Source organism: Peromyscus eremicus, chromosome 13 (genome assembly GCF_949786415.1).
Source record: "Peromyscus eremicus chromosome 13, PerEre_H2_v1, whole genome shotgun sequence".
Classification (NCBI taxonomy): domain Eukaryota; kingdom Metazoa; phylum Chordata; class Mammalia; order Rodentia; family Cricetidae; genus Peromyscus; species Peromyscus eremicus.
Window position 1 is genome coordinate 9,523,490 of NC_081429.1, and position 27,272 is coordinate 9,550,761.

Below are 27,272 nucleotides of genomic sequence, written 5' to 3' on the forward strand. Positions count from 1 at the left end.
TTAGGACATGGTAAGATTCTGTAAATAGTAGTTTTATTTTCTCTTCCTCTCTAACCTCTGAGAGTCAATGGACAGATTTACCCACCAATATAAATATATGTCTGCAACAAACCATTTTTAGTTATCAGCATATAAAAAACAAAACCATATGGTGTTTTGTCTTTGAAATCTTTTAGAAAGATTTATTGATTGATTTTTCTGACCTAAGGAGTGACTCTTTTTTATTACTTGAGAATTTTCTACATGTGTGTAATGTGTTTTGACCAAATCCACCCCTTAACCAACTTCACGTGCTCTTTTTTTTTTTTTTCAAGCCAGCCAAACTTCCAGCGTGAATGGGGCAGGAGCTCACAAATCCCACCCCAGCTGAAGAGTTATTGGTGGTTGATAATGGAGGGAGAGACAGTCCGTTTTCTTCACGCCCCTGAGAGGCTAACCCATGATGCAGAGGGTAGTCCTACACCATTCACACACAGGCAGCACCAATGAATGAGGCTGTATTGGAATGCAGCCACATCCATCCTGACTGCTATGGGACCCACTGCTTAGTCAGGTGGTTGCAATATTTTGGTCTTACAGGCCTCAGGCACTTGCTCTCTGACTCTTGAAGAAACTTCCAGACCCCTGGCTGGGCTGCGTGGGGACCCAGGGAGCGGGTGGGATGCTTGTCATACTGCTGTTCTTCGACAGGACACCAGAGGTTCCCCACCCCCTGCAGAAAGTCCAACATCTCCACTATCCTGTCCATCCTGACAGAAGGACAAACATCGATCAGGGTTAAATTGACAATAAAAGGGCAGGAGCAACAGGGACTCACCAACCAGGCCTCACCTCTGAGTCCAGCGCAGAGCTAGTTGGGAAATGTTCTGGATGTTGACCAAGACCAGTGTGACGCTGGGCACCAGAGCAGCAGGTTGGGTACGGACCATGGGCTCCCACCAGCTGCTGGTGCCACCACCAGAGGCCCTGAGCAAGCCCCTGTCAGTTCCTAAGCGGCTCCTGTTGGGCCCAGGGCCGTCCAACCTGACTCCAAGAGTGCTGGCGGCCGGAGGGCTGAGGATGATTGGCCACATGCAAAAAGAGATGTTTCAGGTAGGCCTTGGTGGCAACAGTCTCTGTTTAGGGGTGGTGATCGCCAGGTGGCGGGCAAAGGAAAGGGTCTCACCTGTGTGCCCACTGTCTAGATCATGGATGAGATCAAGCAAGGCATCCAGTACGTGTTCCAGACCAGGAACCCCCTCACGCTGGTTGTCAGCGGCTCTGGACACTGTGCCATGGAGACTGCCCTGTTCAACCTCCTAGAGCCTGGGGACTCCTTTCTAGTTGGAGCCAACGGCATCTGGGGGATGCGGGCTGCCGAGATTGCTGAGCGCATTGGTAAGGGAGAGAGTGGCCTATGACACCGTGTTATCCCCCCCACCCCAATGTTATCCCTCCAAAGACCTCCTGGGGAAATTCTGAAGCTATCTCCAACAGGTCAGACCTGTGCCATCCTGCCGGGCACTCCTTCCTGTGGACCTCATGCCTCCACCTCCCCCAGCTGCTGCTTCCTCCAGGCAGGCACCAGGGTCTTCTCCCTACCCTAGCAGATGACAGCAGCCTGGCCTTCCAGAGTTAGAGCATGATTGTTTCTGGAATGCATGGAAGAAGTTCTGCAGGGACACCCCCTGTCTGAGCCCCAGCAGCTCACTCTCTGGGGGCCTCAGGAAGACTGGAATTTCAGAGGCTTACTCCCTCCCCAAATCTCAGAGCCTTGTTCATCTGTAAAATGTGGACCTAGGAACAGTTCTCCCTCCACAGTCTGAGGATGGAAGAGGGCATGCCTGCCCCCAGACTTCCTGGTAGACCCCAGCCTCTGCAAATGGCCTGCACGGTTTCCAAGTGCATAGTTGCAGTGTTGATGGACAGCCAGAGAGCCCAGGAGGGTGTGAAGCTCTCAGTCACTTCCTGTTAGGCCACCATTCTTCCTTCCTTCCTTCCTTCCTTCCTTCCTTCCTTCCTTCCTTCCTTCGTTCCTTCGTTCCTTCCTTTCTTTTTAATGTGCATCAGTGTTTTGCCTGCACGTACGTCTGTGTGAGGGTATCGGATCCCCTGGAACTGGAGTTACAGACAGTGGTGGGATGCCACATGGGTGCTGGGAATTGAACCCAGGTCCTCTGAAAGAGGAGCCAGTGCTCTTAACCACTGAACTATCTTTCCAGCCCCTAGGCCACCTTTTTCAAAAGTAGCCAAGGTAGGATAGGGCTAGGGACCCAAGGGCACATCAGTCATTCAGGCTCCTCTTTATCCTTCACTGAGACGTGGGTGGTTCATGCTCCTTTCCTGCTAGGACACTGGTTGTGAGTAGGAGTGTGTGACCATCAGGACATATGCTCGGTTCCTGGAGTCACCAGACTCTCAGGATCAAGGCCTGCTTCATCCTCTCACCCTTCATTCCTTCCGTCTTTCATCAAATGGTGTGGGATCTCTGTGAACTACACTTGGGTTAGGTGGGATCCCATCCCACCTGCGGTGATCAAAGTGACCTCTATAGACACTATCTATATGATAAGGCCACCAAGAGCCTCAGGTACCGTAGCCTGAGGAGGGACTTCTCAAAGCTCTAGACTCAAAGCCCTGGAGGCCAGGACAGTGCTGCATCTAAGCGAAAATCAGCCCTCACTGAGCATGCTCCTCTCCCTCTATGGTACGGCCACCTGGGAGCCAGCATGAATGGGGTCCCCCACGCCAGTTCTTGTTTATTCCCCATTCTGCCCCTGTCCTCAGGAGCCCGTGTGCACCAGATGATCAAGGACCCTGGAGAACACTACACATTGCAGGAGGTGGAGGAGGTACTGAGAACTGAGTTATCCCAGGAGTGGGTGGCTGGGAGGCTGAGGCCTGTGGCTTGCTCAACGTCTGTCTTTAGTGTCTATGACTGGCCATAGAAGGGGATCCAGTACTTAGGAACAGGTGGGAAGCCTACCTCTGTCTGAAAATGAAATGGAGTCTGGGATGCAGCCCCGTGGGCAGGGCCGGTGTGGCTGCAGGCTATGTGGGGGCAGGGAGGCACAACTCGTTCCTGAACTCCAGGGTGCCAGCCCCTCCCTGTGGGGTCAGGCCAGTCCCAACCCACACACCAGGCAGGATGCTGGCCACCCTTTTGTCTTGGCAAAGACTTCCACCCAGTTCCCCCATCAGCACTCACTGACAGAAAGTTGAGGCACGTCACGGTCTTGCTTTCTAGTCGGCCTGCTCCATTTTGGAGGGAGCTGGGTATATGTGGAAGATCCCAACCCTGCCCTCACATGCCAATGTCCCTCTGTAAGGGGCTGGCTGGTCCAGGCAGAGGTCCCCAGCAGTTCTGCTCACGGCTGTCACCTCTGTCCCTCAGGGCCTGGCCCGGCACACACCAGTACTGCTGTTCCTGACCCACGGGGAGTCATCCACTGGTGTAGTGCAACCCCTAGATGGCTTTGGGGAGCTCTGCCACAGGTGAGTCTGACCTAGGGTGGCAGTATCAGGGCAAAGCGAAGCATGCAACCTGGCTGGATGATGCCTGCAGGGAGCTGCAGGGCTGACAGTGGCGAGGTATCCCAACTGTCCCCAGTTCACCTGCCGCTGTCCCACGATGACGTGGGAGGGTTTGCTCCAGGCTGAATATGCGTGGTCAGCTTTTATTGGGTGAGGATGCAGGGCCTGGAGTAGGACCAAGTACCCTTTAGCCAGACGCCACTACAGTGGTACTGACCTTGGAGGTCCCATGGCTAGCAAGGGCTGGTGCTGCCCACCGTGTGCATCTCAAAGCCTGCTCTCACCTCACTCAGAGTCTCCAGGCACCAAAGCTGCCCCTTGCCTGCCCTTCTTCCCCACTCCCACACAGGGGTTTTCAGGAGAACTGCTCCAGGACGTGGTAGCCCCTCTGGAAGCCAACCTTGCTGTCTGTAGAGTTGACCACAGGGCAGAAGAGGACCTCTCCACAGCCATAGAGGGTTACCATGGCAGGGTTACCATGGCAGGGTTACCATGGTCCTCAGGGACATGGAGCCCATATGGGCAGGGCCCCCACCGAAAGAGTCCCTCACACTGAGTCCTGCCTATGCATGATTAGACTGTGGGGTTCAAGACTGACCCATGGCTGTGCCTACAGGTTCTGTGGGGAAACCTAGGTAGAAGAGGATGAACATACTCGCTGTTACTCGAGCTGGACTCTGGCCTCTAAAGGCCATGTGTTTGTGGCAGGTGGCCAAGTGTGTAGCTATTGGTAGAGGGAGACCCAGACCTTTGTGCTGCCAGGTTTCTGGGGCCCACGCTGGCTCTTGGCACCCAGAACTCTGCTTGCTTAGTTCGACCCTCATCTCTCTCTGAGAGGTCCTGCGGCACAGCCATCTGGGTCATGACCCACCCACTCAGGCCCCGGTATAGACACCGGCCCAACCCAACCCCACAGCTCTTCTAGCTTCAAGGAGCTACCTCAGGGAAGGGACCCCATGTAGGAAGTGAGAGAGAGCCCTCTCTGCTTCCTTGCTGCCCTTCCAAAGACTTTCAAGCCCCACCCCCACCCCTGCCAGACACCCAGTCCAGGCTGAAATCTGAACTCCCAGGATTCCCTCCTGCTGCCCTGTGTTGTCTCAATGCCCATGACTCCTCAGGTACCAGTGCCTATTCCTGGTGGACTCTGTGGCGTCACTGGGCGGAGTACCCATCTACATGGACCAGCAAGGTAAGAGCATGCCCGATACCCTCTCCCGCATATTCCGGGTCACACACACTGGCAAACCGTGAGGCTACAGAATGCTCAGTATGACAGTTCCTGTAGGTCCATCACTGGACCTGGGTAACTGGGTTTATGGCCCTGTCTCCAGAGGCCCTGGCAAAAGAGGTCATGTAGCTTGATGTCTGCTAGGCAGAAGGCCCAAACAGCATGGCAGGGTCTCTGGCGTAGGTCCTGGCTGCATCACCTCATAGAAGATAGCAACACGGTAAACAAGGGAAGCAATCACAGGGTGGAATGAGAAGCCAGAGACCAGGAAGGGAAAGACCTGCTCTTTCCTAACAACCCTTTCCTGAGAACTAGGCAGGGCCAATTCCTGAGGACAGCCCGTGACCCAATCACTTCCCGATAGGCCTGGCCTCTCAGAGGCCCCAACCCTCCCACACCACACTGAGGACCAACTTTCCAACACGTAAGCCCTTGAGGGGCACACTATATATATATATATATATATATATATATATATATATATATATATATATATATATATATATATATATATCACAGCCCGAGTTTCTGCCAGGCCATCAGATAGGGTGTGGGGGGGCTTCAGGAAGCAGATGCTACCCTGTGAGTATTTGGGAGGCTTTCCAGCTGCAATAGGAAGAGACAGGAGGAGGAAAGGCTGGGCCCTGTGTATCAGATGCAGCAACTCCAGCACTGCAGGTATCAGGGCCATCCCTCAGACACCACATTGTGCTGCCCAGGCCTGGCTGTTCACAGGGTTATAAGTATGATGAAACAATGCCAAGATCTGAAACTCGGGCTCTTCCGTATGCCTCCTGGTTTCCACATCTCAGTGAAATCTTGGTCCGCCAGTCACAGAACACGGTCTGGCATGGACAGACACACCTATTTGGTAAATTCCTCTGTGGGATCTCAGCCATCCCCTTCTCCATCCCCACCCTAGGCATTGACGTCTTGTACTCTGGCTCCCAGAAGGTCCTGAACGCCCCACCAGGGATCTCCCTCATCTCCTTCAGTGACAAGGCCAAGTGAGTAGTCCACACTTCACCTTGGGGTGTGGGTGCAGATTGGGGTGCTGCTGGCCCTTGGAGGGAGGGAGGGAAAGTTTCCATGTTGAAACCTCTTCCTGCTCACCCTGCTGGGATGTCCTAAAAGCCAAGATGTGCTCCAAAGCTGGCTTACAGGGTAGTGGTAGTGCTGGGGGGTGGAGGTGGGGAGGCAAACACATGCCAGGGCCCTGGCTGTGGGTAGGATCAAAGGCTGGCAGTCTGGAGACTCCCAGTGTCATGCTAAGAGGTGATCGATCCAATGTGTCTGGATGCTCAGAGCCCAGCCCAGCTTCCAGGGCCTGCCAGAGACAGGCACAAACGGCCCCTCACTCTGCAATTCCATCATCATCTAAGGCTCCTGGTGTCTAGATCCCGAGCCAGGCTGGTGGGGGTTGGAGGGACAGACAGGGTCGAGAGAGAGAGAGAGAGAGAGAGAGAGAGAGAGAGAGAGAGAGAGAGAGAGAGAGAGAGACATCAGCAGGCAATGACCATCAGCTGCCAACAGCCCTTGGGTGCCAGCCCAAATGAGGCGATTTTGGTATGGTCAGGAATTCTTCCTGGCTGTCATATCAGGCACCAGCGGTGCCTTAGGGAAAGTGGGAGCTGAGAGCTGTGTAGGAAGGGAGGAAACTCACCAGGAGCGGAGTGGAGGGTTGGGGAGTCCCGCCTTGGAAAGCGTGTGCAACCCAAGCCTGAGCCTCAGTTTCCCTCAGAAATGAGGCAGGACAAACCTGTGGGCAGAAGTTGAAGAAACGAAGAGACTAAGCGTGGTGGGGCCGTGGGCTTAGGGGCCCACGTGACAGTCACATCCATTCGGATCTCAGAGGGTTGGGCAGCCTGCACATGCTCACAAGCTCCCGTGAGCACAGCTCTGCCGTAGGCTTTCTGCCCCTGAACTCCCATATTGACACAGGACAGCCCCAAGGCCAGGGGCGGGTACTCAGGCCGGTTTCTCTTGCCCAGACACAAGGTCTACACTCGGCGGACAAAGCCTGTCTCCTTCTACACAGACATCACATACTTGGCCAAGCTGTGGGGCTGTGAGGGCAAGACCAGAGTGTGAGTGTCGGGCAGGCATGAGGGTGGGAGGGTGGCTGCCCCCTGCATCCAACCTCTTATCAGCTGTGCATGCCAAGTTCTGCATCCCATGCCTCTGTGCCTTTGAGCCTCTGTGCTCTAATTGGAGACTCCTGTGCTAACCATTACATTCAGGCCTCACTTGTCACCTAACCCGGAGACTCAGGTCCAATAAACAGCCCCCACAACCATTTCCATAATCCTTGTCCTCCATCAGCTTTCTGCACCCAGCTCTGCTATAGCCTTCCATTTCAGGCCTCAGTTTACTTAAACCCTCTTGGAAGGTTAGCCAGAGATTCTGTAGTCCACCGTGGTCATAATCCTGAGTGGTCTTGTGCTAAACACAAGCCAGGGAACCAGAATGGTGCTGGAGACTAGTGGGTGCAAGGGGTCCAGGGCGGGCTTCACAGGAGGATGGAGTCTTGGTAGGAAGGCGATCAACTCTGTATTTCTTCCCTTTCCCTTCCCCTCCATGTTGCCAGGCCCTGGGGGGCTTTCCCTCCTCGGCATCCTTGACTCTGTGACTCTGAAGCAGGAAAGTGTCCCTGGGAAATGGTTGGCTCCTGCCCTAGAGCCTGAGCTGCTGGGGTGGGACAATCAGCTCCTGTCCCTGTCCTTACCATGACACTGGACCAGGCTCTTCTTTTGTTCCCCAGAATTCACCATACCACGCCAGTCACCAGCTTATACTGCCTGAGGGAGAGCCTGGCGCTCATTTCCGAGCAGGTAATAGGAGGGACTTCGGCCAGGGAGATGGGGAGGAGGAGGAGGAGAAAGGGAAGAGAAGGAAGCCCCTCAGACCTGAGTGCACCTCAGACTGGGTACCAGTGGGATTCTTCCTTTCTCATGACTCCCTCAGATTGCTCTGGAGAAAGGGGACAAGAGGGTTCCTGAGACAGCAGTGACGCTGTTTGCCGACAGGCCCATGCTTCCGGGTAGGATAAGCTGTGGTGTAACTGGGAAGATGGAGCTCTTCCCATGGAGGACCAAGGAAGGAACGGCTTCTTTAACAAGGAGGGTGGAGCACTAACTGTGGGCAGACTTGAGGACAGAGCCCAGGACAGACAGAGGCACTCTTATCTGACCCTTCAGCCACTGAGCACAGGGGAGGCTGTAAGAGGGAGGCTCCCCAACACAGAGTGGGGGCCTCTGAGAGAGGTAGGCAGGGTGGGAGAGGTCTCAGGGATGGGGTTTATGCAGCCCCTGGTTGGTAAAGCAATGGCTATCTTAGTTTCTGTCATTCCAACAGAATGACACAGGCAGGGTACTTTATAGTTAAATTTATTTGGATGATAGTTTTTGGTAGCTGGAAAATCTAAGTTCAATGCCAGGGCCTACACTTAACTCCATCATAACATATCTGAAGCATCAACATTGGCCAGAGAGCCAGATGGAACAAGAAAGGTTACTCTGACTTTATTTTTTTTTAAAGTTGAAGTCTCTTGTAGCCCAGGTTAGCCACAAATTTGTTATGTATCTGAGTTCCAGGCTAGCCTTGAATTCCCATTGCTCCTGCATCTACCTCCCAAGTTCTGGGGTTGCATGCATGTGCCCCCATGCCCGGCTACTTTGGGTTTCAAACTTCACCATCAGACAGAAGCCAACACCACTATGGTTCCTGTACTGCTAGCCAAGATAGTTTCCACACGAGCCTTGGGGACACACCTGGCCTCTGCGGCACTTACCAGAGTCGAGAAGGGGCTGGCACTCTGCAGGCATGTGCAGGTTCCAGGCCTGCTGGGTGTGACTAGGTCAGTGCCTGTGTCCGGTGCAGAGTCCACTCTCAGGAAATGGAGGTGAAGTGTGGCTACAGGCCCAGTTGGTTGTGTAGGTCACAGGACAGAAGAAAGAACCAAAGCCTGGCCGCTTTCCTCTGGGTCCTTCTCTGGGTCCTTATAGACCACTGCCAGCCACAGAGGCCAGAAAGAGCCCCTGAGCTGTGGTTATTATGTATGTATTCTTAGGACCGCTCATAAAAATCGCTCCATGAGGAATGGGTTAGAAATGTGGTGACCCATGATCTAGACGGTCACCTACACCCTGGCTAGGGCTCTGAACTGGGGGTACATGCCTGTGGAGCAGCAGCTAGGGCTGAGCTGGATAAGGAAAAGAAAGGAGTCATGGGGAGCCAAGTGTGGCGGCCCCTACCTGTGATCTCAGAACCCCAGGTGTTGATGCAGGATCAAGAGTTTGTGGCTAGCCTGGGCCACATCCTGAGACCTTAAAACAGAAGTAGGAAGAGTATTGGGAAAGAGGTAAGCTCAGTGGACTCTGGCAGCGTTTGCCTGTGGATTGGTGTGCTAAGAAGATGAACAGTCGCTGGTTGGCAAGATATGACCTGAAAGTAATTATGGGGCTAGAGTGGAGAGAACTAGTTACTAGAGGTCATGTATCACATTTCCTTGAGGTCCAGGGTCAGAATGAATAGGACCTGACTGATCATGCCACACCCATGTGGCCAGCAACCCCAGCCTCCCGGAGTGGCAATCTACACTTTGAAATGTGTCCTGCCTGTCTCCCCAGGGCCCACTGGGTACCCATTGGAGGCTGGTACCCACCTCTCTCCCTCCCAGACCTAGAAAATATCCTCTTTCCTCAAGTTGGCTCAGCATAGACCCTCTTGTCTCCTCAGGGCCTGGGGTTCCAGTACACCTAGGCCACAGAGCCTTGTGGGCCCTGCCGTCTCAAGGAGGGGCTCCCACCCTGTCTGCTGGTCACGGTCACCTTTTCCCCCACAGGGCCTGGAGAATTCCTGGCAGCGGCACAGGGAGGCTACAGCATATCTGCACAAACGCCTGCAGGAGCTGGGCCTGCAGCTCTTTGTGAAGGACCCGGTGAGGAGCCCAAAGGAAGGGGGTGTCAGCTGACTGACCCAGGCACTAGTCCAATGGGGAGGGTGAGGCTATACCCAATTGGTGAAAACAAATGCCATGTTTCGGTGGGACTTGAGCCTCCTGAGGCTGGGGGCATCTTGGCAATCTCCAGACAGTTTCTGTTCCGTGCCAAGGGAGCCCTGCGTCAGCCACCAGTTTCTGGCCCTTTCTCTGGACTCTAAGAGCCAGCACAGGCCAAAAGACCTGAGCATCATCCTAGAGGGTACGAATGGCCCTGGAGGGTACAAAGGGTCCTAGCCTATATGGCTGAGGCTGGCACTCCTTGCAGGCAATCCGGCTACCCACCATCACCACCGTGACTGTGCCTGCTGGTTACAACTGGAGGGACATCGTCAGCTACGTGCTGGACCACTTCCACATTGAAATCTCTGGTGGCCTTGGTCCCTCTGAGGAGAAGGTGAGGAGGCTCCTGGAGTGCCAGGGCTTTGTGGCCAGAGGCACGAGGCACCTGGTGTTGAGTCCTGCTGCACACACACCCCCTGTGTTGGGTCACTGCAGGGCCCAGAGCAGCACCATCACCTCAGGTAGAATGTCCTCAGCCCACTCCACCATACCAGGAAGGTCACACATCACCAGCTTTACCAGGTCCACTCTGAGTGCTGAGTGACCCTCCCTGGCTATCCCTGGACTCTCTCTCTCTGTTTCGGGTACAGAAGGGGAGGCTGGCTCTGGCCCCTGTGTGGCATGCATGAGGCCACCTCCCTCCTGCATACCGGATGGATGGTGATCTCATGTGGTAAATGTACCCCACCCTGACCAGCTGCTATAAGGAAGAGGGATGCAAGCAGAGGCTGAGATCTGTCTGTTCCGTGCCTACCAGGTGCTGCGGATTGGCCTGCTGGGCTACAATGCCACCATGGAGAACGTGGACCGCCTGGCCCAGGCCCTGAGGGAGGCCCTGCAACGTTGTCCTAAGAACAAGCTGTGAGCATCCTCTCACCAGACTACGCCCTCCTGAGGGGCTCGGGAGTGTAGCAGGAACCAAAAGATAGCGCAAGGCCACCAGGCCTGGGGACGGCAAAGCTGCTGATACAGCCTGGTGAGGCGGGAAGGAACAGGGAAAAGCTGCCCCTCTCCCCACAGATGGGACCCTGTGGACACAGGACGGTAATCACCTTCCGACAACACTGCAGTCTACAGGCCACCGGCCTTTGGGAATAGTCAATAAAGCGCTGGTCAAACCTCTCCTCTGGCTGTGTCCGACTCGGTGTGGAAGAGGGAATGGGACCCCTCGGCTGCCTGTACAGCCCCAGAGTGGCCTTCTGAGGGAAGTCACTTGTTCTAGAGCCTTTCCCAGGGTGGGGATACTGTCTTCAGTTTCCAGATGTCACTCACCACCCCCCCCAAACACACTCTCATAATGCTGTCTTCAAGTGAATCTACAAGAAACCCCTCTCATAAAGACAAGGCACCCACAGACACATGACCAGAACCTGAGCTCATGGCAATGAGGGCCCACATCCTTGGCCCTCCACTCTGATGTTTCATATTCACCTAAGAGGCCCCCTGAGACCCAGTTCCCTGCTCAGCTTGTCTCCCAAACCTCACTTCTGGCCCACTTGTCCAGCAGGCTCAGAGCTGGAACACACTGGACAGCTATACTCAGAGCCCCCAAAAAGGAAAGCTGGAGAGCCCCCCCTCTTACCAGGTTACCAGTAGGAATCCTGGGAGAGAATGGTTGACCTGACTATGTCCACATCCCTGGTACAACTGGTCACAGTTGTGTTTTGGACTAAGTTCCCCAGCCAAAAGAGGCTGCTGCCCTGTGGCTCCTAGTGACCAGAAGGGACAGTCTTAAGAGCTGTGATCAGTGCCACACAGGGACCTGGAGCAGAGCAAGGAGAGGGTCCTTGGAGAGGGTTCTGGAAGTCCAGGGCCCAGGGCCATGTAATCACCTGGACCCTGGCCTTTGTCCAGAGAGCAGCCCTATCTTGATTTGCTCTCCCAAGAGGTAGACACTGAGGTATACACGTGGTTTGGCTGAGAATGGACCCAGGAATCACCCAGTGGAAGATCTCCTGGCTCTGGTCCAGCTGTGTCACTATGGATCACACACATTCTCTGATGAAAACCTGCCCAGCATCTTGGACCTTCCTGCAAGTGTGTGCCTGACTGTCCTTATGTGCACGACCGCACTGTAGAAATTCTGTTCCTTTACCTGCTGGTGATGGACAGACACCTGATCATTTCTAGTTTGGGGCTTTGATAAATACAGCTGTAACAGCCTCCTGATTCAAGGCTTCGTGTGACTGTATGCTTTCACTTCTTTTGATTAAATGACAAGGATTTCAGTCACAGGCTGCCTTGTCGAGGAGATACTGTGCCTAGGAGCTGTGGGCATTCCACATCCTTGCCCGGGTGGCTGGTGTCCTTTTGCTCTAGTAGCTGTCAAACTAACCGTTAGAATGTACCCTCCCCTGGTGACTGACAATGTCCGTATGTTTTCATGTGACACTGGACGCTTGCAAACCTTTAGAGACATGTCAGTTCAAATATGGATTTTTTTCTTTGGGGTTTGTAATAGTCCTTGAGTTCCTCTGTGTGTGTGTGTGTGTGTGTGTGTGTGTGTGTGTGTGTGTGTGTGTGTGTGTGATGGGGTGCACTTGCCTATGCAGGAGCATATAAAGGCCAGAGGTAAACTTGGAATGTCTCCCACCAGAGTTTTTCCACCTTAATTTTGGGGACACCTTTAATCACCCTGGACCTAGAACTCACATTTTGCCCAGGTTGGCTGTCCAGCGAACCCGTTTCTGCCCCTTCCCATTACCTACTGTTAGGGTTACTGGTGTACACAGCTGTACCCAGCTTTTATGAGGGTGCTGGGGCTCCAAACTTAGGTCCCCGTGCTTGCTTGGTGAGCGCTCTACCCACTCAGCCACCTCACCAGCACCATCATAGATTTAGAAAATGAGTTCTCAACCCAACCAGATGTTTGTGTCCCAAGGGTTTCCTTGTTCTGTGGCTCACCTATTCATTTTCCTGCTGATAGCTCCAAAGAGCAGGAGTGTTTAATTTTGGCAAAGTCATATGGGTTTTCTCTATGTGGTCTGGGCTATTTGCACCTTGCCCCAGAAATCTTTCCTACTTTGGGGCTGTTGTGGATATTGCTGTATTTTCTTTTGGAGTTATAATGTAGGTTTATCATTTGTTTTGTGGTGTGGACATGGGGCAAAGTGCAATCTATCCATAGCAGTACACAGTTGTCCCAACGGTACGGTACGCTTGTTAAACAAACCTTGCTTTCTCCGTTCAGTTGACCTGCCAAGTTGGCAAGGATCACGGACTACGTATTTGTGGCTTGGTTTCTGGCGTCTGTTCTACTCTGGCTGCCTTTTTGGTCCTAGGTCGATCTCCTTATCTCCGAATGTGCAGTCACCAGTAAGTCTAAATATGAAGCGCTCTCTCTCTCTCTCTCTCTCTCTCTCTCTCTCTCTCTCTCTCTCTCTCTCTCTCTCCCCTCTCTCTCTCTCTCTCCTCTCTCTCTCTCTCTCTCTCTCTCTCTCTCTCTCTCTCTCTCTCTCTCTCTCATACACACACACACACACACACACACACAAACACACACATACACACACAACTTTTCTTATTCTAAAACCTTTGAATTTCACATGAATCTTGGGCTTATTTTGTTTGTTTATATAGAATAGCTTCCTGGGATTTTGACTGGAATTTGCCAACTATCAAGCTAAGGACAGTAGGAATCCTAGAAATACGATAAACTTGAATTCACAAGCATTAATTTAGATGACTTTAAATTTCACTAAGCAATGTTTCAAATTTTCACTGTAGAGTTCTTGCATGTCTTTCATTAGATTTATCCTAAGGGGTTGCTGTTTTGCTGATATTATAAATGCTATTTATTTTTTTCACACTTCCAATTGTTTCTTCTTAATATGGTTTTTTAATATTAGTCTTGCATTTATGGACCTTGCTAGGCTCACACTTCTAATAACGTCTTTGTAGATTTCTTTGGGTTTTCTAAGTAGATAATCAAGTTGCCTATGAATGATGACAGTTATACATCTTTCCAAATATGTATACTTTTCGTTGGCTCTCTTTCTCACCTTGCTGAGGACCATAAACCCAATGTAAAAAAAAAAAATGGTTAGAACTTCAGTCTTAGAGAAAGTGTTTAATATTTGAATCTTAAACTATTTACCTGTTTGGTGTGTGTGTGTGCACGTGCGCGTGTGCACACGTGCGCTCGTGTGTGTTCAGGTTGTGAATGGCGTCAGTGGTGGGTTTCCTGTAGTTGCTGTCTACCTCAGTTTGGGGAGTGTGCTGTCAGCATGGCGCTCACAGCATCTCCATCCTTTGCTGCTCTGCAGTCCTTCTAAGGCACTAAGGTTATGATTTAAACATCATTTTCTCCTCCTTTATTTTCTGATAAAGCTTTTCTGCAACTAGACATACTTTCTTTCCCTTATGTGTTTGGTAGAATTCAACAACCCAGGACTTAGGGATGGAAACTTTCTTTATGGAAAAATTTAAAAAAAAATTCTGCACGTATGAGTCCTTCTGTCCGTTCGTCTGTCTGTCCATCCCTCCCTCCCTCCCTTCTTTCCTTCTTTTTCTTTCCATTTGAGACAGGGTCTCCTTATGGAGCTCAAGTTGACCTCAGATTCACAGTCTTCTTGCCTGGGCTTCCTGAGAGCTGACTAGATGTGGGGCTCCTTAGATGTTATCTTCTTCTTGCACCAGTTTTGATAATGGTGCTATTCATGGCATGCTTGCTTTTCAGCTCGGCTATTCAATGTTCTAGTTGAGGAAACTCACAGTGTCCCTTTACAGACTCATTGTGTCTGTGGAACTTGTAGTGACTTTTCTTTCATCATCCTCTAGATTGGTGACTTATATTTTCTCCCTTTTTTCTGTTCATTAACCTTGCTAGAAAATATTGATTTTTAAGGTTTTTTTTTTTTGTTTTTTGTTTTGTTTTGTTTTGTTTTTTGAGACAGGGTTTCTCTGTGTAGCTTTGTAGAAGCTTTGGAACTCGCTTTGTAGACCAGACTGGCCTCGAACTCACAGAGATCCGCCTGCCTCTGCCTCCCGAGTGCTGGGATTAAAGGCGTGCGCCACCACCGCCCAGCTGAAAATATTGCTTTTGTCGGTCTCCCGAAACACCATTGTTCGCTTGAGTTGCTTTTCTCTGTGGTCTGTCCTCTACTAATTTCTACTCTGTTATCCTCCTCATTTGACTGCTTTCGGTTCTAACTTACTCACTTTAATTCTTTTACATTCTCATTTGTTCTGTCTCTGTCTGTCTCTGTCTCTCAGTCTCTGTCTCTGTCTCTGTCTCTGTCTCTCTCTCTCTCTCTCTCTCTCTCTCTGTGTGTGTGTGTGTGTGTGTGTGTGTGTGTGTGTGTGTGTGTGTGTACATATGCCACAATGTGTAAAGGCCAGAGGACAACTGGCAGGAATTGGTCTTCCCCTTCTACCATGCGGATCCTGGGACTTGAACTCGGGTTGTCATGTTCGGCAGCAGACATTCTTACCTGCTGAGCCATCCCACTGGCCCTCCTTTGAAATTTTTGACCAATTCTTGGTTGACAAGCAATTTTTGTCCATACCTCTGTGGGCTGCTCTTGGTTCCCTGCTTCCTACATTGGAAGCCTAAGAAGTTGATTTTGAAACACAGCTTCTCTCTAAGCTTCGCCACGTGTTTCAAACTAAAGTGTTCTCTCTGAGCACGGTGTCGGCTTCATCTCCAAGCTTTGATGGACCTGTTTCATTACCACCCAAGTCAAAATATTTTATGACTTTTTCGCCTGGGACTTATTCTTGGAACCATAGATTATTATGTGTGTTATATAATTTCCATATATTTGGAAATATCCTCTTGGTTTTTATTTTTTAATCTGTGTCTGTTGAGATCCGAAAGCATATTGCATATGGATTTTAGCTCTGTGTAAATGCACTAAAACCTGATCTTGTTAAGCAGAGTGGACTTCTCCAGACAGCATTCAGGCTGGTTGGTGACAGTAGGCACTTGTTGATTTTTTTTTCCATCAGGTACTGAGAGTGGGGTGTTCTCCAAGTGTACTTGTGTCCTCGTGGGTCCTCGTGGATTATGGAGACTGTTCAACCTCAGAACTTCTGGGCTCGGAACTCACTGTGTACGTCATTTGCCGCCGCCTCCACCTCTGCCGTTTCCCGTCTTACATCTGTGTGTTTCCCATGGGCCTCTTGTCTCTGCAATTAAGGAATAATTCTGCTTCTTGAAGCTCTGTTTCTGGGAGGACCATTCCTCCCTGCTGCCTTCCAGGAGTCTTAAGTCTCCAGAGAAGTCACCCAGGTCAGTGTGAGGTGAGGGGAAAGCCCGGTCACCAGGTGTGATAACAGGAAGGTCCAAGCCGCTGTTCTTGTAACTTATCTGTCCCTCGCCCTGTTTGGCTGGCCCAGATAGACTGCACCCATTGCCCCCAGATCCATGCTGTGCCACCGTCATCCCCCACCAGTGCCAACACACACGGGGGCCTGTGGCAGTGGCAACAGGGTCACATGGTATCTTGGGGCTCCTTCTGTTGTGCATGACACTGTCTTGCTTTAGGGCCTCAGCTCCTATGCTGAGGCTTGCAGGGATCCCCATAATGTCATTGACACTATGGTCATTACAACACAGATTTGTTGTGGAAGCTGCTTGTGTGCTGATCCCACTCAGAAGTGGTAATTTTCCCAGTCACTTAGTTGATGGACATTCCTAGCTGAGTCATACATAGTCTTCAAAATCCAGAGAGGTCCCCAAGCACCAAGGCAGATGGGACAAAGCCTATGCTGAGCCTCTGAGCCCAAGGGCTTTGCCTGTGTGGTAGACCTTGAGGTGATACAAAGATTCTCCCTGTTTGAATTATGAATTGTTATTTGAAATATGGAATGAGTGCATTTTATAAACCTGCAGGCATGTCTAGTCTGGCCCGCTGACCACATGTGTCCCAGAATAGCTAGGAATGCAACCCAGTTCATTTGTAGACCTCAATGTCATGTTGCAATGTCAAAAGTTGGACAGGACACATGTAGAAGGCACTGAAGAACTTGCCAACGAGCCTTCCTGGCCCTGATCTGCATGGCATCATCAGCACAGAACCATTTTGTAGCATGTCTCCCAAGGCCTGTCTCATGCCCAGAGCAGGAGGGTTAGCGTTGGCCAGATCCAGAACTTACACTGCCCCCTTCCAAATAGACACACCCCGTCTAGTCCCCCCTTCTCACGGGACCAGAGAGGATGTGCCTCCTGTATTGGGACCTAGCTCAGTCCTACTCTTGAGACAACAGTCATCCCATGCTACCATAGATCACATGTCTAGCACAGCATCTTGGTGACAAATCACCATTTGGCAAAGTTTCTGAACCCCAACACTCACCACAGTCCACCTGGTTCTTACTGGGGGTGTTGTGGTAACTTTAAGGAGTGCTACATTCTGCTCCTGCACCCTCATGTGGTGTGTTTGGGTAGACTATTTAAAGGGCCGTGGACTAGGGATGATTTCAATACTCCCTTGAGGATTGATGAAATGGCTGAGTAGGTAAAGGTCCCGAGTTCAATCCCTGGACTGACCATAAGGAAAGAACCAACTCCTACAAGTTATTCTCTGCACTCCACACATGAGCAGTGGCACACACACACACACACACACACACACACACACACACACACACACACACTGGTACAAGCAAAATAAATATATCCAATATAATTCTGAGAATTTTTAGCTGGATGTGGTGGTGCACACCTTTAATTCCTGCATTCAGGAGACAGAGACAGACCTCTCTAAGAGTCTGAGGATAGCATGGTCTACATAGAGAGTTTTGGGCAAGCCAGGACTACATAGTAAGACCCTGTCTAAAAAAACAATTTCATGTCCTCTTGGTCTTTCCTGTACTCACAGCTCTCATTTCTGTTAAGAGCAGCCATTGTGATTTATAGCCATCACTGAGGAGGTGGCCAAGTGGGCCTGGGTCTAGCTCAGTCCTACTCTTGAGACAACATGGCTCTGGTCTCACAGCCTTCAGAGGCCCTGGCCACTTGCTCAGTGTATAGTTACTCTGACATCTGCTGTCAGTCCTTGGAGGACACAGGGACACTGGATGACCTGCACACACATGGGACCCTGGGTTCCCCCCTCAGGGCCTGGAGTGCAGCCTGCAGTTCTGAAGCCAAGGAGTAAATGTCACCAAGTTCCAAAGACAATGGAGGAGAGATGTCTCTGAGCTGGGGTACTCAGAGGTCCCTGGGCTCCAGGGAAGCTGCTTCAAGCTAATGAGAAGACATGAATCACAGGATTCTGGGAACAGGGGACACTCCTCCAGTGACAGAGAAGTGGGACAGACTGGTATGGGGCAAGGGGAGCTGTGGAATTTTGTCTTCTGGTTTCAGTTTCTTCTGAACTGGAGAGTCAGGACATCTGTCCTGGGGGACATTCTCTACCTGAGAGTGGAGAAGATTGAAAGAAAGCATCCTTTGCACATACGCCTTTCACAGTCTTAGGAGTCTATATTTGCACCGAGAGACACAGAAACTGGGGGAACCCTCTCCACGGGGTACACTGGGGCATTAATGTGCTCAACACTGCACACACAGGATTTCAACCCCCAGGAGAAGTGTGGAGCATAGGCAGAGCAAACGCCCATGCTGTCTCACGCCTATACCTGTTCTGACTGTCAAATGGGTGGATCAACGGGTCTCTGGGAAGCATGTAACCGTCCACCTCAGTCCCAGTGTGGAACATGGCAGCTGACTCAAGACCACAGAGCTAGGTCCTTGGACTCTCACAGGCGTCCCTTGAACAGGAGTCCTTGGGGACTAAGTCCCTCCACCAGTCACTCAAAGAGATACCCCTGATCCCCATTCCTTTCCCAGAAGTTCCAGGGAGCTCTGCAGGTTGGTCGAGACTGGCCTTCTACCCCCGCTCAGCCGCTGTCACTTCCCATGGTCTTGGTCTTCTGGAAGATGTTCTGCATGGCTGAGATTCTGTCCTTATCCTGGATGTTAAAGACCTGGAACTGGAGTGGGCAGGGACAGAGGTCACAGGCAGCGAGGCCACACCTGTCTCACACATCCTCTCTGACCACAGACCCTGTCTGTGAGTATCCACCTGTCTGTCATCCCGGCAGGTGGACCACACCAGCATTCCCCCACAGCAGCCCTGCCTCACACAACGTATCCCTGACACAGGAATGACCCCCAAGGAGGCCCCACTAATGCTGGTTGAAGGCTCTTTCCCTGCACGTCCCTAACCAAGAAATGCCAGCCATGCCTTGGAGGCAGTATTTGGGCCCGGTGGGGTGAGTCCCTGCCTTTTCAGGGGAGCAATGGGTTCTATAGGTGTAGAAGGAGCAGCTGGTAGGCGCCTCTAAACAGCAGGCCAGCGAACACAAGGTCCCATCAGAATGCCAAGTCCAGAAAGACACAGGAAATGGGCCCCAGAAGATCCAGGGAAGGCCAAGGCCCAAGGTAGAGAAGGGTTCTGGGCATTCGCTCTGTGTGGTTTAGGGTAATTCTGTGGGACACAGGGGCAATCTCAGGCACTCTGCCCTGGCTTCCAGAGAGCACTCTTACACTCGTGGGGCCTCTCTTGAGGTGGCATTCTGTGTCCCATCTGACCCTCAGCCATCCAGAGGTCTGGCTTTACCCCAGCCATCCTTGAGTTCCTGACCTGGGAGGGAGTGGTTAGGGTTCAGGACCAGAGCTCCAGCCACGCCCCCCTGAAACAGCTGCACCCACCTTATCTAGCAGAAAATCAAAGTAGGCAGTGGTCCAGTAGGTAGGGTCACTGGCAGGCAGCTGCAGGAGTGCCTTGACTCCGTTGTCAATGCGTGGCGGACGGCTGTGGCCCAGGTGGGTGATGTGGATCCGTAGGGACTCTTCAGGCTGGCTGGCGAAGTGTTCCACACGTTGGTAGATGTCGCCGAGGTCCAGACCACTGTCCTGCAGCAAGTTGCGCTCCGGGTACAGGAAGTGGGGCAGGTTCCTGGTAGCCAGGCAGCAGAGCAGCACTACCAGCAGGCGGTAGACTGCGCCCTGCAGGTCCTCCCAGTCCTCGGGTGCTGGGAAGAGCACCGAGGCCCATAGCAGCACCGTCTGCAGAATGCAAAGTCAGACCTGTCAGTGGGCGGCTGGACCGGTTCCCCACCACCTGCACTGGCTTACGTTCACCACCCCTCCTCAACATCTCCGGGTGCTGAGCCCCTCCTATATCTGCCACCCTAGCAGCTCCTGAGGCTCCCATCACCTTCTCTGGCCTCCCTCTCCTCTGGGCCTCTCCTTCTACCCTCTGCTGAACCCCAGTCCAGACTTCAGAACTCCCTCGGGGTTATCTGAGGTTTCCTTCATCCCTGAGGCTTTCTTCATGCTCCTCCATAGAAGCAACCCAAAGGGCCCACCCCAGGGCATTAGAAATCCTCCTCCTCTTTTCTGCTCCAAGGCCCTTACTAGATAACCAGCCCCCATCACCCAACCACATGTCTGTGTCCTCAGAACCTCTTCCTCCTCCACCACCTCTCAGTTCGTCTAGGATCCTCTGCGTATCAGACCCCAGTGACCACTGGAAACTGGATCCCCAACTCAGGCAGAGGTCTGAGAAAGCAGTGAACGACCGAAGTCCACACAGGGGAGTCTCCCCAGAGCCAGTGTCAATGACACATCAACTCACCTGACTCTTAACACCTGGACCAAGCAGAGGGTCCTCTCAATCATGAACGCACACTCCAGGAGGATCCCAAGATTTCACAGCCCTACCTACTTTCTTCTCACTGTCCTGGGGGTTCGGGGTGATAAGAATCTTTCTTGTTCTTCTCAGCACTGGACTATTACAAAGCCATAGCAGGATGTAGATGTGAGGTGACTGAGCATCCTGCCCCAGGGAGCATGGGAAGGGAGCCAGTGCTCCCATGGGTACCCAGTTGACCCCAGTCTATAACTATATCTGGCCAGGATTGTTCATAGATACAGGGAGGACTCATGTTGGGGAGAGGTTCAGCCCTGTGTGGCCCAACCCAATCATGTTTCTGGATTGCAGGGCCTCCCATGTCACCTGTCTTGAAATGGCCAAGGCCAGCCTGATGCGCTACAGCACCACTCTACAGCCTACGAGACCTCAGAGCCGTGATCTCTTCCTCCGGTGAACCCGGAATCCTCTCAATACCTGTGATTGCTAATCATGGGAGCTGGTGTGAGGGACACACGTAGGGGGTCCCTGCCCTCTGTCATCTAGTCACAAATGCGAGCAACAGAGCGAGGCGGGTGGTGAGCTACCGCGCATACCTTCAGGTGGTCAAAAGTTAGGCCAGGGCTCTGGCTGCCGCCTCGCCAGCTCTCTAGGTTCACCCGGTCGAGGATGGAGAGGCTGTCCAGGCGGTGGCCAGGGAAGGAGCCCAATGCACCAAGCAGGCGGCTGAGCAGGTAGCCAGTGGAGATCCTGAAAGCCAGACCCACCTGTCAGGTCCGGGGTTCGCAGTGCCCAGTACCCCGTGCACCCCCAGAGAGAAAAAGTCCAGCCTGCTGCTGCTTCCCAGGCTGCTGCTGCTTCCCAGTACTAGAGTCTCTGGAGCCCCATGTGAGGGGCTCACTCTTACTGTGGCCATTCTGCGGCTCCACGCCCTGTCTCTCAGCAGCTGATTCCATTTGCTAGCTTGAACATCTGGGGTTCAGACTCCCTATCAAAGATCGCAGAGACTAGGGGAGACCTCAGCCAGCTCACTCTTTATTTAGATTGGAGGTTGGTGGGGCCCCAGGCTAGCAGAGGGTGTGGGCTCCGCTCTTGGGCTTATGAGGGAAACCAAAGCCTGCGCCCCCTCCATGGAAGATGGAGGGTGGATAATATGTGGAAGATATTATCTACGACTCTTAGCACAGGGCAAGGCCTCATCTACGACCCTCAGCACAGGGCACGTCACGTCACAGGCTCTCACTTCTGTGCTTGCCAGACCATCAGAGGGTAGGACCTCCACGGCCTATGAGTCTCAGTCCTAAAGGATGGGCAGAGATGGGGCAACAGAAAAGCCATGTTCTCTTCTTTGTGTAAGATGGTTCTGCTCGGGCCCCCCCCCCCTTTCACCTGCCTCGGTGGGCTGGTGGTGACTCAGCATGCTTGGCACGGGCCCTGTTCTGCATGAATGGGTCTGCAAGGGTGTGGGGGATGGGGCCCACAGAGCTCTGCAAAGGCTTCAGAATGCCACAGCAACTTGTAAATGTCACTTATAAGGAACAATTTGGTTCTAAACTGGCAGTACCTTGGGCACGTGTTTTGTTAAGTCCCCCAGCAGAATCGCTGTGGCTCTGTATGTGGATGCCAGTGTTGCCAGACTCGGATGGGCTCCAGGCCCTGAATCCGGCTGGCTCCGTTTCTGTTCCCTTCACCTTCTCACAGACATTGACTTGGTAGCAGGTGGCCCTCACTGAACTCACAGGCTTTGAGAAACTCAAAGATGCCAGTGCTGGAGATAAGGGCTGGCAGACGAGGGGAAACATCTATAACTAAATACCTCAGGTAGAGGAACATTCTGGGAAGGGCTCTGTAAATCTGGTGAGGCCACCCCAGGTGAAAGGTATTTGCAAGCCCCAGTTACTTTCATTGGTGTGAACATCTTCGCTGTGTGGGCATCCTCACTATGTGGGCATCCTTACTGTGTGGGCATCCTCTCTACATGGGCATCCTCACTGTGTGAGCATCCTCTCTATGTGGGCATCTTTGCTGTGTGGGCATCCTCTCTATGTGGGCATCCTCATTGTGTGAGGACCTTAGACAACATCTCTGCTAGTGTTTACCTGACTGTTGGTGAAGGACCCCCTCCCACACTGGATATCTCAACACAGCTTTATGCTACTGGTCATGTCCCATGCAGAAGATGACTATGCCCTCCCCAGAGCCCCCTGTGAGTCGTTGAACACTAGAATGTCCCCAGAGATGCTAGTAACCTTAGCATGACACGGATACCCACAGGTCAGAAGCAGGCAAGAACCCCTCAGATCCTCCTACACGGGGCTCAGGGAACGTTAAGGTGTTTCCCCCTTCCCTCAGGACCCAAAGGTCCAGAGTGACATCTACCTCCAGTGCTGGGCAGTAGCTGGCACCAGGTCCACCCCATGGCTGGCGATTCTTCTCAAGATGCCCTCAGGGAATCCAGGCTTCAACTGGGCCCTCTCCAAGGCAGGCACACTGTGCTTCTTCCTCACCACAGGCACAACGTTGAAGCGGATCTTCCTCCAGCCGCTGGACACCAGCAGGGACAGGTGCAGCTGCCCTTCCTTCAGGCTAGCAGCATTCAGTGAACCTGCAACAACCTGCCATCAATCCAGCTCCCCTCTTCTGGGTCTAACACTGCTTTGGTCCGGGACTCCCTACCTGCCGTCATGACTGCCCTTCCCTGTATCTGCTGCTTCTCTACCTGCCCGTCCATACTGAACTATTGCACAACCCTATTCACAGAGCACTGCCAGCTGAGCCACATCACAGCAGCCTTCATAACAACAGCTTCCCTCGGGATCCTTCCCTCTGCTGGGCTCCTCCCTCAGTCTGCTGCCCACACCTCCCAGACCTGTGGGATCTGCCCCCTGTCTGTTCCACCTCCGCGCATGCTCAGCTCCATTCAGTGTCCAGGCTGGAGCCAGGAGAGAGACCAGGTCCCAAGGAGAAGCACTGGACATGGCTGGTGCTTAAAGCTGGAGTGTGAAGAGCTGGGCTGACCCCTGCCACCCTGGGCAGTTCAAAGCCTGCAGCTCTTTTGCTGGATGGCTGTGATAAAGACATCCCATTGGCTTCATTCTGAATCTTTTCAGTCTTTAGTGAAAGTCAGTGGGGTGCTCTTGGGCACAGCACCCCATTCCAGGGACTTTGTACCCTCTGAACACTGATAATTCTAAAGGATAGCCTTTAACTACGGTGTCACCTACAGTGTCTGGAGACTCACACCCCTCCTCCAGCCAGGTGTGGCCAAGGAGAACAAACAGACATAGCCCAGCCCACCTGAGAAGAAAGAAAGCTGTGGGGATCAATCCCAGGCTGGACCTCTCCTGATGAGCTGGTGAGGAGCTTGTGCCCACCGCATCCCCCACACTAAGAGCCTCCAAAACAGCTCAGGTCATAGTCACCCTATGCACGCATGCATGCTGGTCCTCATACCATACAGGTAGGACTGGGCAACAAAGGCCAGGAAAAGTTTAGGATCCAGTTCATGGGAGACTACTGTCAGAGTTGGGAACGGCCCTGATGTCCTAGGAGTAGGTACCGACCGGCTTGGATGACCCCATTTCCAGGCTGCCATGACCCAGAAATCCAGGATAAGCCTGAACATTCTGTATGATGAGGTCTGTATCTACTTAACACTCCAGAAACTGGCTATCTCCATCACCTCATGAATGACACACCATGGCCAAGAGATTTCTCTCTCCCCTCCCTACTGAGACCCCAACCAGAGCTCACGTCCCTATCATGAACCTCTAGGCCACCTAAGAGAGAACATTTCAGGAGAGACAGGGCTGGGTGATGGTGTGTTCGTGCACCTTCTACCTCAGTGTTCTCTTCCTTTCAAAACAAGTCAGCACCAGAGATGGTGAGGGGGATAACTAAGACACCCACACCGTCACACAGGCTCAGGGTGTATCCATCTTTCCTCCTATCCCAGCACTATCCTCCCATGTCCATTGAGTGGCCTGGGTCAGAGGCCAGAACAGCCAACCCTCTGGGAGCTGTGTGTGCTCAAAACAGAACCCCCAATACAAGCCTTGTAACAGGGCCTCCATTGTAAGGAATGACTCCAGCCGTCTTGCATATCCCCTCAGCCCCCACCATCTGCAGAACAGCTCTTAGGCAACCTCTGGAATTCTCCATCCCAAATGAGCCTCAGTTTCCCTGTGAAGGGGGGAGGGGACCTCCCCAGCTCAGCGTTTAAATGTCTCCTTGTATTCCTCTAGTCACACATTTTTATTTGTGAAATGGCAGCCTGGAAGACAGCCAACCACACCTGTTCTCACTAGGTTACCTCTAAGCCAGGCCTGGCTGGTCTCACCGGTTCCAAGGAGTGGACACCTGAACCCTGTCACCAGCAACAGCTTCCCTTTTAAGGAATGTGTTGGAAGCAATGCCTGGAACTTCCCATGGGCCCAGCTCAGCCACAACAGCAGGAATGGGCCTTGACTGTGGGGGTCTCCTTTCTCAGCCAGCAGGCAACCTGGATATGCAAGGTGGGGGCCTAGAGGTCTGGATGGTCCTTAGTGGCCCAGAACTTGGAAGTCTCCTAGTTACCCCAACAGATGGGTCCGTGCCTCAGTTAAATAGTAGCCTGCAGAAGCCAGGGCCAGTTGACAATGGCTGTGTTAGGTCAAGCAGGAAGGCAGAAATGGTCCTGCTGAATTAGAGAGTTCAAGAGATGACCAGGTAAGATGCCCAAGGAGCCACAAAGCACCAGACACTTAATGACTCTGGCCACCTGAAGGTCAGTCTTCTGCTCCAGGACACCTGGCCTAGCAGTCTAGGAGGGACTGCCCCCAGAAGCTGACCTCCTAGTGTTAGACGTCTAAGAGCCCAGGGCTTCCCGAAGCCTGCCGTCCAGACTGCAGCCTAGGTGCCCAGTCATGGATTCTGCTGGACTTCCTTTCCCAGAGCCCTAGGAAGCATGAGAAGAAACAGCAGTCCACTATCCCAGGCTCCCAGGTCCCTAAACACGCAGTCAGACCAGGACTCCACACACTAGGCATCCCAGGCATGTTACTGCCCTCAGGAGAGACAACTACTCCACTCACTGATGACACAGTACAAATACCAGGAAGTTGACTTGGGAAGACAAGCATGTGAGAAAGGAGCAGCTCCCACCATCACGTGTCCATCTCCTCCCAAGAAAAATAGACCATTCTGCTTCAGCCTCCAGCGCCTTATCAACCTGGTGTCCTACACCTGAACCCAAGAGACCGAGCATCATCACTGAAGGTCCCCAAGGTCCTTGCTCATCACAGGCTATACTTACCCTTCCAGCCACCTATGTGCAAAGAAACTGGCTGCTTCTGGTCATTGCTGGGAGCCCCACCCACCTGGAGTTCTGACACCCCAGATTATATAAACAAGATGTCCAGCAAGAGACTGAGGCTGGGTCCCTGGCACATTTGAAAATACACAGCCTCGGAGCCATCTGGGTCTCAACATACCAAGTTAGCGACTCGGTCATAAATTGGAACAGGCATGCACACACACATGCCTGTATATGTAGAAGCCTGCATTCACATGTATGTATTCACATGCATACTCGTGTCTGTTCACAGCCCCACACACTCATATGTGTGCACACTAGCATGTGTTTACATCCTGACTCAGACAATTCGCCGTGTTCACACACAATCTGAGAGATTGTGACTGAAGCTGAACTGGTAACAGACGTTGAGCATCACCACAACAGACTGTAACAGGTAACAGACTGATTTCCTAGAACCCTGCCGGAGACCCAGTGCAGCAAGCTGGCCAACGAAACAGCAGGCTTGTCCTAAACTTTCAGACATGTATAAAGTGACAGTCGTTAAAATGTCTTCCCCAAATCACTGTGCAGAAACAGGTCACACGTGACTCACAATCTGCTTTCTCAGAGATGCTGGGGGCTCAAGGGCCAGAGTAAAGTCTCCTGGCTCACAGGGAAACACCCAACACACAATGACAACTCACAGTGCATTCATATGCACAAGGAACACACACACACACACACACACACACACACACACACACACACACACACGGACCTGTATGCAGCCCCCATGGGCCAGTTCATACCCTGAGACTCAGACACAGTGGTCACACACATGCACTCACACATTGCGCATATGTGCAGAGAACCTCCGTACCCCACCCCCATGCCGTTACCTGGTGGGATGAGGCTGTGGTGTTTGCAGTGTACAATCGCAGCCACCAGAAGATCTTTAAGGACACACAGGACTTTACTGGGTACAATGTGGCCACAGCACTTGTCTCTGCCCTCCGAGGAGACACTGAAGACGTCATCAGTCATCCATGGCTCCAGGCCAGACGCTTTCTTGAGGACACCCAGGCGACAGAGCGCAGGCCCATCTCCTGGCTCAGTGGCTTCTGAATCCTCAATCAGGAGAGCCTCGGCGTCCACCCCCAGGGGCACCTCCACATCCAGCGGGTCCTCCGAGGAGCGCAGTGCAAACTGGAAGGCCTCCAGGTCTCGAGAATAGTCAACAACGAAGCGGGGGTCCAAGGCATGGACACGCTCCAGCACAGTGAGCAGGATGTTCTCTGCTCTCTGGTAGTCCTGGACACGGGGTGACTCCCGTGACTGGATGGCCAACAGGTAGTGATGCCACAGGGGCACCTGCTCAGTCATGTCTGGAGCAAAGACACAGGGGGCTGGCATCCCTGAGCAGCGGTGGGCAGCAGGGCCCTGGTGGCCCCTGGGGACTGCTCTTCAGCTGGTGTGAACCGGTTAGAAGGAAGAGGTACCTGTCCAGGTGAGGAGCAGATCTGTAGGTCGGACTCAGCTCCCCATGAGCAGAATTCCAGAGTGACAGGCTCCGTGCAGCAGGTTAAATACCTG

At 52.6% G+C, this 27,272-nt stretch overlaps 2 protein-coding genes across 2 annotated transcripts; one reads left to right on the plus strand and one right to left on the minus strand.

The window, feature by feature from the left end:
- Positions 1–765: 765 nt before the first annotated feature.
- Positions 766–10,668, plus strand: Agxt (alanine--glyoxylate aminotransferase). Its single transcript, XM_059278548.1, has 11 exons — positions 766–1,092; positions 1,185–1,377; positions 2,767–2,831; positions 3,374–3,474; positions 4,632–4,702; positions 5,664–5,748; positions 6,733–6,828; positions 7,503–7,572; positions 9,585–9,680; positions 10,009–10,137; positions 10,561–10,668. Exons 1-11 carry the CDS (start codon positions 862–864, stop codon positions 10,666–10,668), a joined length of 1,245 nt encoding a protein of 414 aa, XP_059134531.1. The 5' UTR covers positions 766–861.
- A 7,918-nt stretch (positions 10,669–18,586) lies between these two features.
- On the minus strand, positions 18,587–27,092 carry Mab21l4 (mab-21 like 4). Its single transcript, XM_059278844.1, has 5 exons — positions 26,579–27,092; positions 22,784–23,009; positions 21,001–21,154; positions 19,462–19,818; positions 18,587–18,740 (listed from the first exon to the last, which is right to left on the minus strand). Exons 1-5 carry the CDS (start codon positions 27,090–27,092, stop codon positions 18,648–18,650), a joined length of 1,344 nt encoding a protein of 447 aa, XP_059134827.1. The 3' UTR covers positions 18,587–18,647.
- Between the last annotated feature and the right edge of the window lie 180 nt (positions 27,093–27,272).

What these genes read in the sequence shown, in the direction of transcription:
- Agxt (XM_059278548.1), top strand. Translation starts at nt 862, where the DNA reads ATGTTCTGGATGTTGACCAAGACCAGTGTGACGCTGGGCACCAGAGCA. An exon ending in CATTGCAGGAGGTGGAGGAG is followed by an intron (nt 2,832 to 3,373) that starts GTACTGAGAACT and finishes TCTGTCCCTCAG; the next exon opens with GGCCTGGCCCGGCACACACC. An exon ending in TCCTTCAGTGACAAGGCCAA is followed by an intron (nt 5,749 to 6,732) that starts GTGAGTAGTCCA and finishes TCTCTTGCCCAG; the next exon opens with ACACAAGGTCTACACTCGGC.
- Mab21l4 (XM_059278844.1), bottom strand. Translation starts at nt 27,092, where the DNA reads ATGCCAGCCCCCTGTGTCTTTGCTCCAGACATGACTGAGCAGGTGCCC. An exon ending in CCACAGCCTCATCCCACCAG is followed by an intron (nt 23,010 to 26,578) that starts GTAACGGCATGG and finishes AGGTTGTTGCAG; the next exon opens with GTTCACTGAATGCTGCTAGC. An exon ending in TTGATTTTCTGCTAGATAAG is followed by an intron (nt 18,741 to 19,461) that starts GTGGGTGCAGCT and finishes TGCCCACTCCAG; the next exon opens with TTCCAGGTCTTTAACATCCA.